We start from the raw sequence: 15,090 nt of genomic DNA on the forward strand, positions 1-15,090 counted from the left end.
TTGAAGCCTAGCCCAACTAACTTTTGGCAAAAGGCAGACTGCAACCTGGACTGCTCGCCAGTCAATCACAGGAACACGACACATGCATATAGACAACCATGTCGACTCACATTCACACCATCACAAAGTGAGAATTGAGCCTACGCTTGGAATTCCACCACATGGAAGTCAAGTGAGTGAACCACCAGTACACTGTCAGGCAATCCTTTGAAATCATTTTAAATGTAAACAAAAAGAAACATTCATGACAAACTATAAATCATATTTGCTACACCAGTGACACAAATGGCATATTTTCAGTATTCATCATGTTAAAACAATTTTCCAGTTACCGAAAGCAGATTGTATTGGACTAAATATCTGCTTCATAACGTGATGCGCATAACCGCATTCATGATAATCGAGGAGATGCCACTGATCTCAGCATGAGAGAGATGAGGAGTCTCTCGTTAATCTAACCCATCCCAACGCTCAATTCCCCAGCCTTGCTCCCTGCAGTTGATTACAATAAGACGCTGCAGGTATAAGTGCAGTCCCAGGCATTTGGACGCAAGCCTCCTATGCGTGGGTAGAAATTGTCCTGCCGGGAGAAAGTCTTTTTGCACACTGCTGAGGGGGAAGTGCATTTCGATGAGCTAGACATGAAAAATGCTTGACTTTCAAGTTTAGAGGAGTGTCATTCAGTTTAGTTCCATGTATTCACATCACCCTAAATATCAGCAAAAACTAATTGTACACTTAGATTAGGGATCAAAAGTATAGAGACACAGCTCTTAATAAACTAATCAGAGGCTTTTTTCTTAGTTTCTATTGAATGAAATGATAATAATATAAGAATACATTGAGAGTCAAAAAAGTGGGCTGGCTGTGGTCTGGATAATCACTTGTCAGTAACACACAGTTATCCTCATTTTAAATATCCTCCTTATCCCACAGTTTTTTTTAAGTCTGAATTTAAACTGGATACATTTTTTTATTAAAGTTTGCATAGATGATGCCTCAGATTGTGCTGCCTCATACTCTTAGCTGGATCTTTCACATTTAATGTCTGAATCAGTTGTGACGTATCAGTCACTCTTCCACCACCTACTCACTGCCTTACAAGTTAAACTCCCAAGGAAACTCCGAGATTCTATTTAACACCCTCAATGATACTATCTCACCCTCCACTTCAACTGGTCTCAAATTATTAAACTGTAGCAGTTTTCTTTCCTTGGCAATCCTGTTTTCCCCCTCCCCTATCTCACCATCTGTTACCACACTTGACTCCTTTCAACCAATGTGCCTGCAAGACCTCGATGAGAATGTAAAGCTGTTTTGCTGCCGATCAGCGATAACATTCACTTTCCTTACTTCTCTAAATGATACCCACATTTGCCCGTGGTTTGAACAGAACCACATCATCTGCAAAAGACCTAGAAATCGGACGCCTTCAATGCCTTGGTTGGCTGAGAAATTCTGTATAAACAAATGTTATGGACAAAATCTGGGACAAAGGGCAGCCTTGATGGAGTCCAACCGTCATTGGAAATTAATCCGGCTTTCTGACGGAACCATGAACCAAACTCTGACATCTTGCCTGTGGATGGCATGATAAAGAACGACTGACGCACACGCGACTACCCCTCGTCCACCCCTTGTGGAGGTGTTGTGTCACCTCGGCCACCCCTTGAAACATTTATGTGTGTACGTCCCTGCTGCTGACCACCCTGAAATTAGGAACATTTTCTGTTCGATTTATTTTGTTTATTGTGTTGCCATTGAAGGAAAAAGTTTGGTCTCGCTTGTTTTAGAGCGTAAATGATGAGCGCACGCTCGCGCGCGCGCTTGCAGGCGCGCAAGCACGCACCGCGTTGAGTCACGAATGTGTGCGCACTGAGTCCAGCAGCTCGATTGAACGTCACTCCCTGTCGGCGACTGGCTGGAGTAGCACAACAAGCGGCCATGCGCGAGGCAACAGGGCCAGCACTTCATCTCTGCTCTCTCCTACGCTGACGGAACAGCGCCTTTCCTTTTCTGTACTTCAGGTAAAATATTGACTGGTCATCAAATCTTATTCTTTGTATTTTCTCACTTGTTTTCATAGCTTCGCGAGTATGCATTTTAGTGCAAAACGTAGCGAGCTGAATGACTAGCAAGACATGCAGTGGCTGTTGTACTGTAACCATAAACTGTGTGTTGCTATGGTATTGCCAGGCAACATCCTTCCGGCAGCGGCAGCCGCCGCCGCCGCCGCCCCAGCCGTAGCCGCAGCCGCTCACGATCTCTGATGCTTTAAAAAAAAAAAAAAAATGCCACGTCATATATGGAAAGAAATCCTAAATATACCGATACTCTCTTTGCCTATCCTTGACATTGGTTTTATGTGGTCGCGCTCATATGAGTTGATCGTTTCCCCCCCACCTGTTTCTCTTAGGATACTAATTTAATTGACATCGGCTCCGTTAGTCGAAATGTGAATGCCAACACTTTCCTTTTTCGTTCAGCTCTGACTGGTGAATACTTTAGAGATTTTTCTAAGCTTCTTTCCAGCAGTCTGTGGTTTGAGGTGACCACATACGACTCATTTCCACTACATCATCATCATCTATTCCTGCTCGCTCATCAGCCATCTATTACTGTTCTCTTGTGTGTTCAGGTCCAATACCTTGCAGCCCAGGACTTGTAAGGACACAAGATGATCTTTACCAGCATGACTTCCCTCAGCAGGACATCACTGGCCATTGACACATGCAGATGTGTGCAGTGAAGGTGCTTGCACACGACAATACTTCACTCATGTATGGCTTCAGTCCGGCATCAATGTATCCCAACAGCGGGCCTCTGGTTCAGAGAAATTCTATGATCACTCATCTCCTATCTGCTGCGCTCGTAGGAGAGGAGGAAATCACCGTACCATGTTGTCTTGAAGCCAGCAACGAGGGGGCATTATGAGTCAGAATGGAGGAGGAGAGAACCTTTACTCGTCAAATCTGCCTATAAGCTTGACAGACAACTTATTTTGAGAGCAGGGGGTGCTCCTAAAATTGTACAATGACGCACCAAACAGGCTTCTTGTTGTTTTCTGGAAAGGTTCTCTATGTTGTTTTTGTTTATAGTTTTCCTAGTGCAACATTTGTTGATTGACTTTTTTCTTAGACAACTCCTCATCTCATCTGTCAAGATTGCGTGTTTATATATATATGTGTGTGGGGAATATTGCGGAAGAAGGGATGGGAGAAGATCAGTAATGTGAATGTGGCACGTGGGAGTGCGCTTCACTCACCCGCCGAGTGGTGACTTGCTTCCAAGGATGAAGGTAGAGAGACATCCAAGCGCCGTTCTTCTCCCACGAATTGCTGTGAAAAATGGAGCTGCTGCATGCTTGGAGATATCGCAACAGCCTGATGGCCCTTCATTACGGGGACCTTTGGCTCAATGGCGAGTGTATGCAGATTTGCGCTATAGTCTCTCGGTTTGGCGGGAGGTGGATTCATTCTTCCGCATCAAACCTCACTAATGTGTGTTTCCTTGGTTTCACTGGTGTCATTGCATTGGCCTGAACTGGTCTGTCTTTGTTTATGTTTCTGCCAGATCGAGGTAATACCAGGTGGATTTGAAGCTGCGGAGGGCTGAAAATCATGGGTAAATCCAACAGCAAACTCAAGCCAGAGGTGGTGGAGGAGTTGACGAGGAAAACGTACTGTGAGTATCTTCTGGTCTCATTTTGCACGTCTTTAACGAGCAAATCCTGCGGGCGCTTTTAAATTGCAATGACAGCTTGCACAAAAGTTAAAGAGCAAAATGTGCATTATTACAGCTTCTTCTTATGGCACACTTTTCACTTTTTTATTTCTATTGTAAGTGAATAAATTAAAATGGCACCAATTAGATTCAGGTTGCAGGGAAAAAAGCAATCTGATTTCTGACAAATTTTAATATCGATAATTCAGGCTCTGCGTTATAGGCATACATTGTGTATGCTTTCGTTGAGACGTAGGTTTTAAAAAATGTTTACATGCTGCATGCCATGTAATTAATTCGCATAGAAATAAATACACTGACACTGCAAAGGCAAATGATCCCTCTGGGACAGGACCACTCGTCCACACTATAGGTAGATGCACTCTTGTATTTCCTCCTGATCATTTATTTTCATTCCGCTTGCAGAACATAAACTAAACATTAACATTCTCCCCCTTGGTTTTCAATCAGCTTTGAGCTCAGTTTGATAATGATCGAAATGCTGTCTTTCCTGAAAGACACCATTTCTGTGTGTATTATTGTTGGAGCACAACATCATCATCATTATTATAATTGTCATTGTTGTCAAGTGTGCAGGTGTGAGTGGGGGCTGACATCCATTGGCTGCTTAACCGCACAATGTTATTATTATTATTTGCATGGTGGCACTATTTGCAGCAGAGGGAAGGAGGGTCGCTGCGGCAGGAAATTGCTGTGGAGGAAGATGTGGCTTCAAGCTGGGTTGGCCTGCTCGTTGATGTCCTCTCGCTCATCCATTCTCTTTGGCTCCATCCACTAATTGCCCGCTTTGTGCAGGGAGGGGAATAGTAATTAGGATCTTATCTGGTTACCATCGCTGAGGATCCTCTCATCTCTGGTGATCCTACCAAGCTGTTCTCTTGCAGATCCTTCTCCTATCTCTCCTTGACTTGAGCCTCCCATCAATCTTATTTTGATACATCCTGCTACCTTCTTCTTGGTCTCCCATGACAACCTTTGTTTCCATTTTCATCACCATTTTCCTTTCATTCTTGACAGTTTTGGGACTGAGGAAATGTCTCTTTCTACGTGTCTCTTTGTTTCCATAGTGAAAAAAGAGTAAAAATAATAGCTTGTGTTGACAAAAAAAACAACCAAGGCATGGCCGGCAGTGAGCGCTGTCAAGAGTGTGATTTAGAAGCAGAGACATTTTTCTAAACTGAACATGAAGACATTGTACAGTCATTGAAAAGCTTACAAGAGTAGAAGAATGCTTCAAGAGATCCCCGATTCGGTCAGAATTAGTGTTCAGTCTAACGTCGCATGGAAACACCAGCGGTTCTATTAAAATGTCTCTAGGGTGAAGGCTTGGCCTATCTAATAGCGTGATGATTCTTCTGTGTTGTCAGAGCTATGAAGAAGCTCACAGTGACATAGTGCAAGCGGGACGGGTTTTAGCAGACCCTCCAGGGCCAACCGGCCGAGTAGGCGCTGCGTTTTCTTGCATGGACGCATTGCATTATTGCGCATTGGCTCTGACTGAGTTATATAACATTTCTAAAGTCAAGCTTAGCCATGTTGAACTACTTCCATTTCATGACTACATTGGCAATTTAATGGAAGTTTATCTTGGCTGACGGGCGTTAGATTGACTGTGACATTCAATGCCAAGGGCACACGAAGCCTTTCTAGGTGAGTTGTACGGATGAAAGCTACTCGACCCGGCCTCCTGCGTAATAGCCCTTATATGAGCAACTATCATAGATCTCACAATTTGAAGCTTGAATATGGCTCAGATTACACGCCCTGCAACATAGGGTGTTAAAAAGACATGCTGAAATTGTACTGACATTTTTCTGGGACCTTTCGTTCTTCTGCTCTGGTTGCCCTTTCCTTTGCACGCACTGCAACCAGAGTTGCTTTATGTGTTGCTTAATGATCACCAATTAAACTGGACAGATTTGAAGACAATGTAAAGCTGCAAGATAGTGCCCGTGCAGCAGTGATAACATATCAAGCCATTCTAACTGTCCTCTTTGTCAACGCTGTGGCTGAGTGACCCTTCTTTGCTCAGCCTTTATGTCTCCTCTTGACAGGTCCTGAGGGTTCACTTGCACTAGTTTCCTCCTAAGTAGCCCGGATAAATTATCCTTTCATGAAACCTTCTGATACCATGAAATATTGGAGTAACTATCCACTCAAATCTCTTGCTATTTTCACTTGAGTGATTGATGCCACAGTTTTAATGTCCAAAACGGTGATCTTTAATGGTGCTATGAGTTTTGTCCATAAGCTAATGCCACTACTCTGTTTCTCTTGCAGTTACAGAGAAAGAAGTGCAACAATGGTAAGTGTGGGATTTCATTTTTCAATTATTTTTCAGGATACAAGTCACACATTTTGTCATAGTTTGTCTGCAATTAATTCGGATGTGTGACTTGTATATATGATGCCATGCAATCAAACTGCAGGTTAATACTTTGGCTGAGCCAAAAGAGTTTTTATTATTTGAAGTACTGTTCCACCCTGTTCTGTTCTGAAAAAGGAATGACTTTGAAGCCTTGCCGGTAACGCTAATGTGTCAACTACGTTTTTGCTCCATTTGGACCAAGACTGTCTGAAAAGAGAAAAATGCCCATGGCATTTAGAAATTTGACTTTCCAGAATTTGAACATCACAAAACCTGATACTTCACAAGGCTTCTGGGAAGTATTCCTTCCATCTGTACCCCATCCTTTTTCAGATCAGAGCCCACACAGTGATGTAACATTGACAGTACTTGCATCGATCAAAATGACACATATTTACGCGGAAGAGGCACCCCAGACCAGAAGAAGTCACACAACAGTGGTGAGAGTGATTATTACTGTGAGGGTGTGAATTTCCAAATGTAATTGTGAAGGCACTATCTGACACCCGGGGGTGCTGGGGTAGCAAGCAATTCACCTTCATTACAAAGATGATTCAAGCATGAGCGCAGTCCTCTCGTTTGTTTGATGAAGGATGCTGCAGTCGTGGCTATTGTTGAGGAGGATGAAAAAACAAAGATAAAAAGGAGCACTCTAATAAAGCAAACATTCTCCAATGTTCCCACTTCAATTCTCCTGCTTTGTTTTTGTCTTTTTCATTTCACAATCTAATTCACCATGCGTGAAAAGAGGCCAGCCTTTGAGAGCGACTCACTTTTCATAAGGCTAGTAAGGGATAGAGCGTTGGAGGTTTCTGCTTCTTCTAGCAATGGCCTTATTCTTTAGTGCATTGCGGTCGAAAAGCAACCCCAATTCCCTAGGATGCAAGCTAGAGCACCATTACGCACTATTTTTTCATGGCAACGTTTGCATGAATTGTCACTCGGAGATTAGCAGCAATCAACACTGCCGAGGGTGAAGGATGAGAAGGAATTCCACCAAGGGAAATGCCAGATGGCTTGTAATTAGAGCACATTCACAGACACAAAAATTAGCAGGCTTAGAGAAATGCTCGTGTTTTGCAGAAAATCAGTTCCCCTTTGTAATATCCACAAAATAATTTGAATTCCTGTACCAACATGTCACTGTGACCTGAGGACCAGTGCAAGGAATACTTTCCCTTTCAGTTCTTAATCGTGGTCTTGTGCCCAGTTTTACTTCTGCTATGGCCCTGCAAGTGCATCAACGACCCCAAGCATAGGCTCTATATCTGTCACCAAGTCAAATGTCTAATATGTGCTCATGTTCTTGACAAGTGAAGGTGATTGTGGTTAAGGCTGTGAGGACTGGCTGACACTGTGCTGACACTGTGCTGACACTGTCTTTCATCAGATTCCTCATTACATGCTTGGTGAAAGTCCGTGATGGTGGAGTGATACACTCGACCTAACCAGCATGGTTTCAGTTCTCCCCTCAGTGATGGTGTGATTGGTTGTGAAACAAACAGTAGTCACTTACCAATAAGTGAAATATTTTAGCGACCGAGTTTTAAAATGATTTCAGAAAAATCTACAGCATACCATTGAGTCCTTCTGCCTTTGAGCCACATTGCAGCTTTTCAAAGGATCAGTATTTGACTAAATTTTAGGACTAAGCATCTCGCCAATAATGGATGATTCAACACTTATCTCAGTGATGCATACTAGTTCACAAAAGTGACAGACTTTAAATTACCTTACCGAGAGAAATTTCTAAACATACATTTTGCAAACCAAATATACGTCCCAGTTTCTCAAAATTGGGAGCATCCAAATTTAAAACCCCTTGGTTACCATATCATTGACTTACAATAACCTAAACATATTTAATTTTTATGGAAAGAACACATTGCTTGGATACGTCTGACATACAGTGTATTTGGTGGACTAAATGCACAGCATCTCATGACGTGTTTCCCGTACAAAGATTTGAAGGCGACCATCCCATTTCCATTTATTCTAATGATGAAGAAATCGAGCTTCATAAAGCTTTCCAGTCATCAATGATAAAAAAGACCAAGCGGTAGAATATAGTACATAGTTTTAGCAGTAGATGTTTTGTGCAAATATGACACAAGTAAGAAATCTAACATTGTAAGTACAATATTTATGAGTATCAATAAATCTGAGTTTAAAAGTGCCAAAAGTTATTGTGAGGATCGCACGCAGGACTCAGTGGATGGAAAATCAATGTTCTATCAAAAACTGGGCACACGTGCATGTTGACAACAAGCAAACATTATGATTTATTGGTCACACAAAAAAAAACGGCGTGCTTTTAAACACCAAGTATTCTTTTTGCACACACAGTGACTCTCCAACTCGCCAACTGAAGCTCGCAAGTGAGATACGATCACTTCAATATCTGATAGCCTGATTGATTGCTGGTGCTGTTATTTAATACTGCCAACAGAGGGCAGACATGTTCCTAAAATTAGTCTGAAATAAAATTAAGATTAAAATTAAGATTAAAATCTATCCATCATATACATCGCATAACCCATGACCACGACAGGCAATTTTAAAGGCTTTTATTACAGTGTAACGAAACTAGAATATTGCAATATTTTGTGCATTAAGAAAGGGGCGCAAAAAAACGTACAATGCGTACTACTTGATACATTTAAATTGTGATGTATGCAAATACTTGTTCGTAGTAACTTAAAAACTAATTTCATATTATGATTACTAGTTTGAGTAGTATGTGGAAATCATACCCGCTAAATAAAAAAATAGAACATACGTTTTTCAACATTTAAATGTTTGATGTGGTTTATTATGTCAAGTGAGTTGAGCCCTTTTGACACCTGTGCCCTAAACAATTTGTCAATTGATAAGATGTCTACATACTTTGTGTGTGTGTGTGTGTGTTTTTTTATGTATGTCACTTTATTCATTTATTTACAAAACATGGATCACTATTATGCAACATAATACAACCAAATTGGGATTCACCGTGCAATATGTGTGTGTATCATTTTTCATTGGCCAGAAACTCTTTTCCATGACTGTAAAATGCTTCTTTTTATATTGTTATGTCTAACCAGAGAACAGCCTGTGAGCATGAGTTTATGTCAATGAATGCATTATCCTGCCTGCTCGATATAATAACCTTCAGGTAAAGCTTTCCGGGGAATTCCCATAAATTGCTTTGGCCCTGAAAGATGATACAGATTATCTATAGTGCACTGTGAATCCCACTTTGGTTGTATGCTGTATAATAGTGAGCCATGCTTTTATCCCTCCACTTTTCTCCCAATAATTTAAATGTGATATGTTTTCTACCTCTTTTTTTTCTGTACCTGTAGCAGCACTGCATCAAAGCACTACCATCTTGACTAGAAAGAGCTTCTTTCATCAGCTCCGGAGTAGATTAAAAGTAGTTTAATAGAAGTTTGGAGCCAGCAGTTATTGTCTTCATTAGAGCACCCCACCCATGCTGGCTTATTGAAAAGCATTTTCTAACTTACGTGAGTGGTGTTATTATCCTGACATTTCTTTTTGTTATTCTGTGGGAAAGTGATTTTAATGTAATTAAGATTGGATACAAAATCGATGGAAATCTCTAAAAATAGAGCCATACAGAATTCAATTGAAAAGTAATGGACATTTACAAAAGCTCACTAATAAGTAAGTCATAAAGATAGTTGATGTCATGCACTTTGCAGAGCCTTTGAATGGCCTCACCTTTTAGTGTCTCCTATGGTTTGAAAAAAAAAAAAAAGTTGGTCTCTGCTGGCATAAAGACTCTCTTGCTTGCCGTAATGAAATTATTAGTGTTCAGTCTGGCTGCCTTGATACTTGATTGAGCTGTACAAAAAAGCCTCCCACCTTTGAGTGACGGCTTTGAAATTGCTTATGAATTGCTTCTATCTTTTTATACATAAAGTCACTCTCTCGATTCAAACCACTCTGGTGTTGCTATTGGATTGGGGCGATTTGAGAGATGAGAGCTTTGCATTTCACCTGTTTTATCAGATGTATCCTGACTACATGTCCATTGCAGATTTTAGCACGATAACGCTACTCTTGCGTTTTTTACCTTTACGTATTAATTGCTTCAGTTTTTTACCTACATCTGTGTGTTTTCCTGACAGGTACAAAGGCTTCATTAAAGACTGCCCCAGTGGACAGCTTGATTCTGTGGGCTTTCAGAAGATATATAAGCAGTTCTTTCCTTTTGGAGATCCCACAAAGTTTGCCTCGTTTGTTTTCAACGTGTTTGACGAAAATAAGGTTTGTCATCTATATTTTCAATCGTAGCACAAAACATGGGTTGGGTTGTCCAGTCGGTTGTCGATTTATTCAGAAATATATAGGAAATATTTTTTATTGGAAGACAGTAGCTAGCAACAGATATCTAGTCGCTACAGGCCTCTGTAGTGTAGACGTCACCTTTTCCCGTGGTTGTTCAAAATAATTTGACTGGGAGAATTTTGAATGCATTTACACTCCATATCCAGGTTGATATCATCCTGAAGACTCAATTAGGGGAAAATTAACTGCTCATTAGCATCTTATTTGAGTCACAGGTTACAGGGACACATGTTTGTAACCCGTTTATGCCAAAGAATATTTTCTTTAAGATGCTGTGTTTCTTTAAGATGAGGCAGTCCCCCTTTGGCTGATGTTTATCTATGACCTTCACTCGCATCAGGCACACTCTGGTTGAAGATCTCAACAGTTTTTATGACTTATGCAATGAAAATGTCTGCTTGTGATAGTTTAGAGAGAGCTTCACTGGCCATGTTGAGCATTGATTGTCACAAGTGGTAACCCCAAAGTAGGTCAGGGACTAATTTTGGGTGGGGTGCGGTCAGCTAGTAAAGCATCATACTCATCAGTGTTTGAAAACATACCTGTGTGCTTGTGTTCTTTATCATTCATGGTCATGACTTTGCAACAATAGGAATAGTGTGATCTCGAGCACACAGCTAAAATTTTAAAAAGAATCTAGTCAGGAAGTGAGGCTGAATGCAGCACCAACAGGAAGCCACTTTATATCAGATGGTTGCTGTTGCATTCATCACACGGTGCGACTGAGTGATGACTCAGCCTGAATCCACAGAACATGACCGTCCTGTCCAACCCAGAGTGTAATGATGCACAATACAAAGCATACATACTATCTGCATAGATGAGCTGTCATAGCTCAGGGAAAAACATTTCTACTACGTCAGGTATGATGAAGCCATCATATTGAAAAGCCTGAAAGGATTACTTCCTACTCAGTCATGTGTCTGTGGAGTATAACTTTTTAGACTTGGAAGCCATTGGCATCCATCTAACTAATGACTAGAAGTGTCATATTTCTGCCTCTAGAGAGAGCTAGATACTGGGCAAAAATAGCAACAAACTTGGAATAAATGTCTGGCCCTGTTTTGTGCAGCATGCTGCAAGGACATCGCTGAAGAAGTGTAAATGTCAACTAAAAGTCTTCCATCTTTATTTCTCACTTGTGCCATTTTCTAGGATGGACGCATTGAGTTCTCAGAGTTCATCCAGGCGTTGTCTGTCACTTCTCGCGGGACTCTGGATGAGAAACTTAGATGTAAGATGTACCCTCTCTCACTATTGTTGACATTTATATGAGAGGATTCAAAATTGGGTGTCACTGGTTGATTTGCATTTTAAATTGCTTCTGTTTTGAGTTTTGTTTAACTATTGAAGCAATTTTTCAAAAATCCTTTGAATTATGGCTAATTAGTAAATGTTTTTTGTTAGTTGAATTTATTTAGGTCACTTTTGAATAATGGCATTTGCTCACAAAATGCCTTTGCTCACTTTACTACTTGATTTCTCTTTTCAGGGGCTTTCAAGCTATATGACTTGGACAATGATGGCTACATCACTCGTGATGAGATGCTAAACATAGTCGATGCCATTTATCAGATGGTGGTAAGTTGATATTAGTAATAGTTTAATATTCAATCAGCCAAACGTGGTGCTTTTTAAATGAGGGAGGAAACTGAAGCACCTGGAAAAAAGGGGTGGAGCGTAGACAAACTCCTTACAGGAAGTGCTTCAGTGGTTAAGTCCTGGAAAAGAAGGGAAAAAAGCCAAAGAAAAAGCAATAAATACACACAGTCAACTATTGGTTTTGGTGTTTTTCTTATATACAATCTCTTTGGGCTGTTTGGAAGATTCACCTACTTGTTTTTAAAATGCTAATGAGTTGGTATTTCAGGGAAACACCGTAGAGCTGCCAGAAGAAGAAAACACACCAGAAAAACGAGTTGACCGTATTTTTGCAATGATGGACAAGGTTAGTGTTTCTATACTGCTTCTACAGACTTGACTTGTGCATTGACTTCAAGAGCAGATTGTGTGTATTGTTTGCCATCAAAAAGAGCGTAGCGGCTACCTCCACGGAATTGAGATTGGCACTGTTAAATTTACAAGTACAAGCTGTATCTATCATTGTGTCATTCATACTGTCAACATTTTCTGGTAGTCTCCTTGGCCACTCTCTAAGCTCAGGAAATCTATTTGTCTTCTGTGAATGATGAGATGAGCTCTGCATGGGTGTGTCCAAGCTGCACTTGGCGATTTGTGTCACAAACTGACTAAAGTCCAAGCCTACTGAGCCAGCATAATTCCAATAGCAGCAAAAAGCGCCAAAGTGCTGTGCACTCTGGGGCCTTGTTAGCCCCCTGCTGGTAATATTGTGGTGATGGCGTCTGTGTCTCATGTTCCTTTTCCAGAATGCAGACGGGAAACTGACTCTGCAGGAGTTTCAGGAGGGCTCCAAGGCCGACCCCTCTATTGTGCAAGCACTCTCTCTCTATGATGGTCTAGTCTAAGAATGTAAGGTGAGTGAAGTATTCATGTGCAAGCCACATGCACACTTAGCCAAGGGGAAGCTCGGACCATCCAATATTATGCCATCCTTATGTCATCTGAGCCAATAAAAGAAAAGAAACAAAAATCAGCGACTGGCCTGAATCCAAGGCAAAGCAGCTGCTTTCTGTTCTCAGTTTGTTCTTATGAATTATTCAGGCGACCCACTTGTTTGCTGGCAATCAAATGGTCTTTCAGTGCCGAGCGAAGAGCCTCTTTCTCCGCCGCATGTAATCCACCAGCCTCTGCCAATTGTTGCTGACATCGTGCTCAGCGTTTTGTCAGCTGTGAAGTGATCTTGTGAATGCATATTTTGAACGCACCATTGAAGTCATTATCCTGCATGGTCTGAGCAAAGACATATTTATTTCAAATGGCCATCTCTCGCCTCGCCTCACCTCGCTCGACGGATTCAATTTAGCATTGGGATCACACGCATCCAGCACCATCAAACGAGTGCATCGCGGCCTCCTAGCGATCCGTCCAGGATGAGGATTTGACAATCTGACAATTGTATAGGTTCCCATCAGGGATTGTGGGCACATTTTGCGATGCCATTCAAACCTGGCAGCAAAACCCACCGTTATTTCAACATTTGTTCTGCTGCTACTGTGTGCATCTGTGCAAACGTCGCAGCCGTCTTCTTTCCCTGCCAAAGTCCCAGGAGCTGAATTCCTTTGGAGGTTTTTGCCAGACTTTTCACAAGTGGACGCTGTGCTGTCATCCTGGAGTCTTGAGTTTAACATGGAAAAGTGTCTTGCATGGTGATAGAGTGAGCACTAATTTACTTGGTAAGTTACAAAGCAGTGTATTGTAATATGTAAATATAGTATTATGGCAATTTAGTTCCTGCTTTGCTGTATTCAGGAGTTTTCACCTTTTAAAACTGGAATGAAGTTTTATTTTTATCATATCTGTTGAAATGTTTTGCACTGCGTTTTTCACTACAATTGTGGGATTTTTTTTTGTTCTCGCGCTGAGTTTTCTTTCCCGAGAGAACTGATTTTTTATTTGTGGAACAGTGTTGAAGGAGAGGCAAGTTTCTATGGATTGTTTTACTATATTTGCAGCCTGTGAATCAATTTAAATTGAGCGTATCACCTTCATTCACATTCAGCAGACAGCGACAGACACAAACACCAGTTCTGATTGTAAAGCTTTTGCGAGCTCTGCGGCTACTATTGTCCACTTAATAGTTGTCCTGATGTGTGAAACCAGAGCATGCAATCATGCCTTCTACCAATTTTTTTTGTTTTGTTGTAGGAGCGGTCACATTTAAGCTCTGTCACTGATGTTATGCCTTATGCAAATAATAATTTACTGAATGACAAATGCCATTTACCTGTCATTGATCAGTAAGAGAGCACATAATAAAATGCATTTCAATGGTTGTGTGTTCTAGTATTATTTCTTAAGTCTTTTACATGTCACTACATTAACACATTTTCTTTCAGATGCAGTTATTATAGTCAAGTCAAGTCAAGTTTATTTGTATAGCCCTAAATCACAAGCAGTCTCAAAGGGCTTCACATAGACAGAAATTGACAATTATTCTCAAAGCATCCCCTGATCTTAAGCTCCCAAAAGGGCAAGGAAAAACTTAAAAACCCCTAGCAGGGGGAAAATGAGAAACCTTGAGAAGGGACCACAGATGGAAGGATCCCCCTTTCAGGATCACCAGGTTGAAATGGATGCAGATTATAGAAACAGATTAAATGTTTGAGACACCGTCAATGTTGTGTTTGAATAAGTAATGTTTTTTTTTCCCAAGTGCTGTTTGGTGTGGTTGCGTTATTTTCTCCCCTTGTTTTTTCTGACTCTTAAATACTAATGCACTTCTAACTAAATAAATAGGTTGATTCTTTTGGTGGCAGAAACATTGCTGCAACTGTCAGCGTTAATGAAAACTGAAACCTTTGCCCACATTTCTTATTATCAGGTTAGTTTGCCATCTTTTGGAATGTCAAGCTTCTGCCGTGTTAATTTACATTCAACCAACGGAATAAAAAAACATGACAATAAAAACAAGACTGTGACAATGTTTAAACATCGTCCTTGTGGTGCTTATGTACGCATATAATCTAGCCTTTCTAAACGCAAAA

At 41.0% G+C, this 15,090-nt stretch overlaps 1 protein-coding gene across 2 annotated transcripts; it reads left to right on the plus strand.

The window, feature by feature from the left end:
- Positions 1–1,747: 1,747 nt before the first annotated feature.
- On the plus strand, positions 1,748–14,376 carry LOC133154734 (neuronal calcium sensor 1). 2 transcript variants are annotated; one of them, XM_061279662.1, is made up of 10 exons: positions 1,748–2,027; positions 2,639–2,751; positions 3,574–3,684; positions 6,025–6,049; positions 10,246–10,384; positions 11,621–11,699; positions 11,958–12,046; positions 12,336–12,413; positions 12,853–12,960; positions 13,148–14,376. In XM_061279662.1, the coding sequence occupies exons 3-9, from the start codon at positions 3,621–3,623 to the stop codon at positions 12,949–12,951; spliced, it is 573 nt and encodes a 190-aa protein (XP_061135646.1). In that variant the 5' UTR covers positions 1,748–2,027; positions 2,639–2,751; positions 3,574–3,620; the 3' UTR covers positions 12,952–12,960; positions 13,148–14,376. The 2 variants fall into 2 exon arrangements, with proteins under 2 accessions (XP_061135646.1, XP_061135644.1); XM_061279660.1 differs by having other exon boundaries at positions 12,853–14,376.
- Positions 14,377–15,090: the final 714 nt, after the last annotated feature.

Source organism: Syngnathus typhle, linkage group LG5 (assembly GCF_033458585.1).
Source record: "Syngnathus typhle isolate RoL2023-S1 ecotype Sweden linkage group LG5, RoL_Styp_1.0, whole genome shotgun sequence".
NCBI classification, from domain to species: domain Eukaryota; kingdom Metazoa; phylum Chordata; class Actinopteri; order Syngnathiformes; family Syngnathidae; genus Syngnathus; species Syngnathus typhle.

Coding starts and splice junctions, on each gene's coding strand:
- LOC133154734 (XM_061279660.1), top strand. CDS start 3,621: ATGGGTAAATCCAACAGCAAACTCAAGCCAGAGGTGGTGGAGGAGTTG. Junction 11,700..11,957: donor TCTGGATGAGAAACTTAGAT/GTAAGATGTACC, acceptor TTCTCTTTTCAG/GGGCTTTCAAGCTATATGAC. Junction 12,414..12,852: donor TTTTTGCAATGATGGACAAG/GTTAGTGTTTCT, acceptor TTCCTTTTCCAG/AATGCAGACGGGAAACTGAC.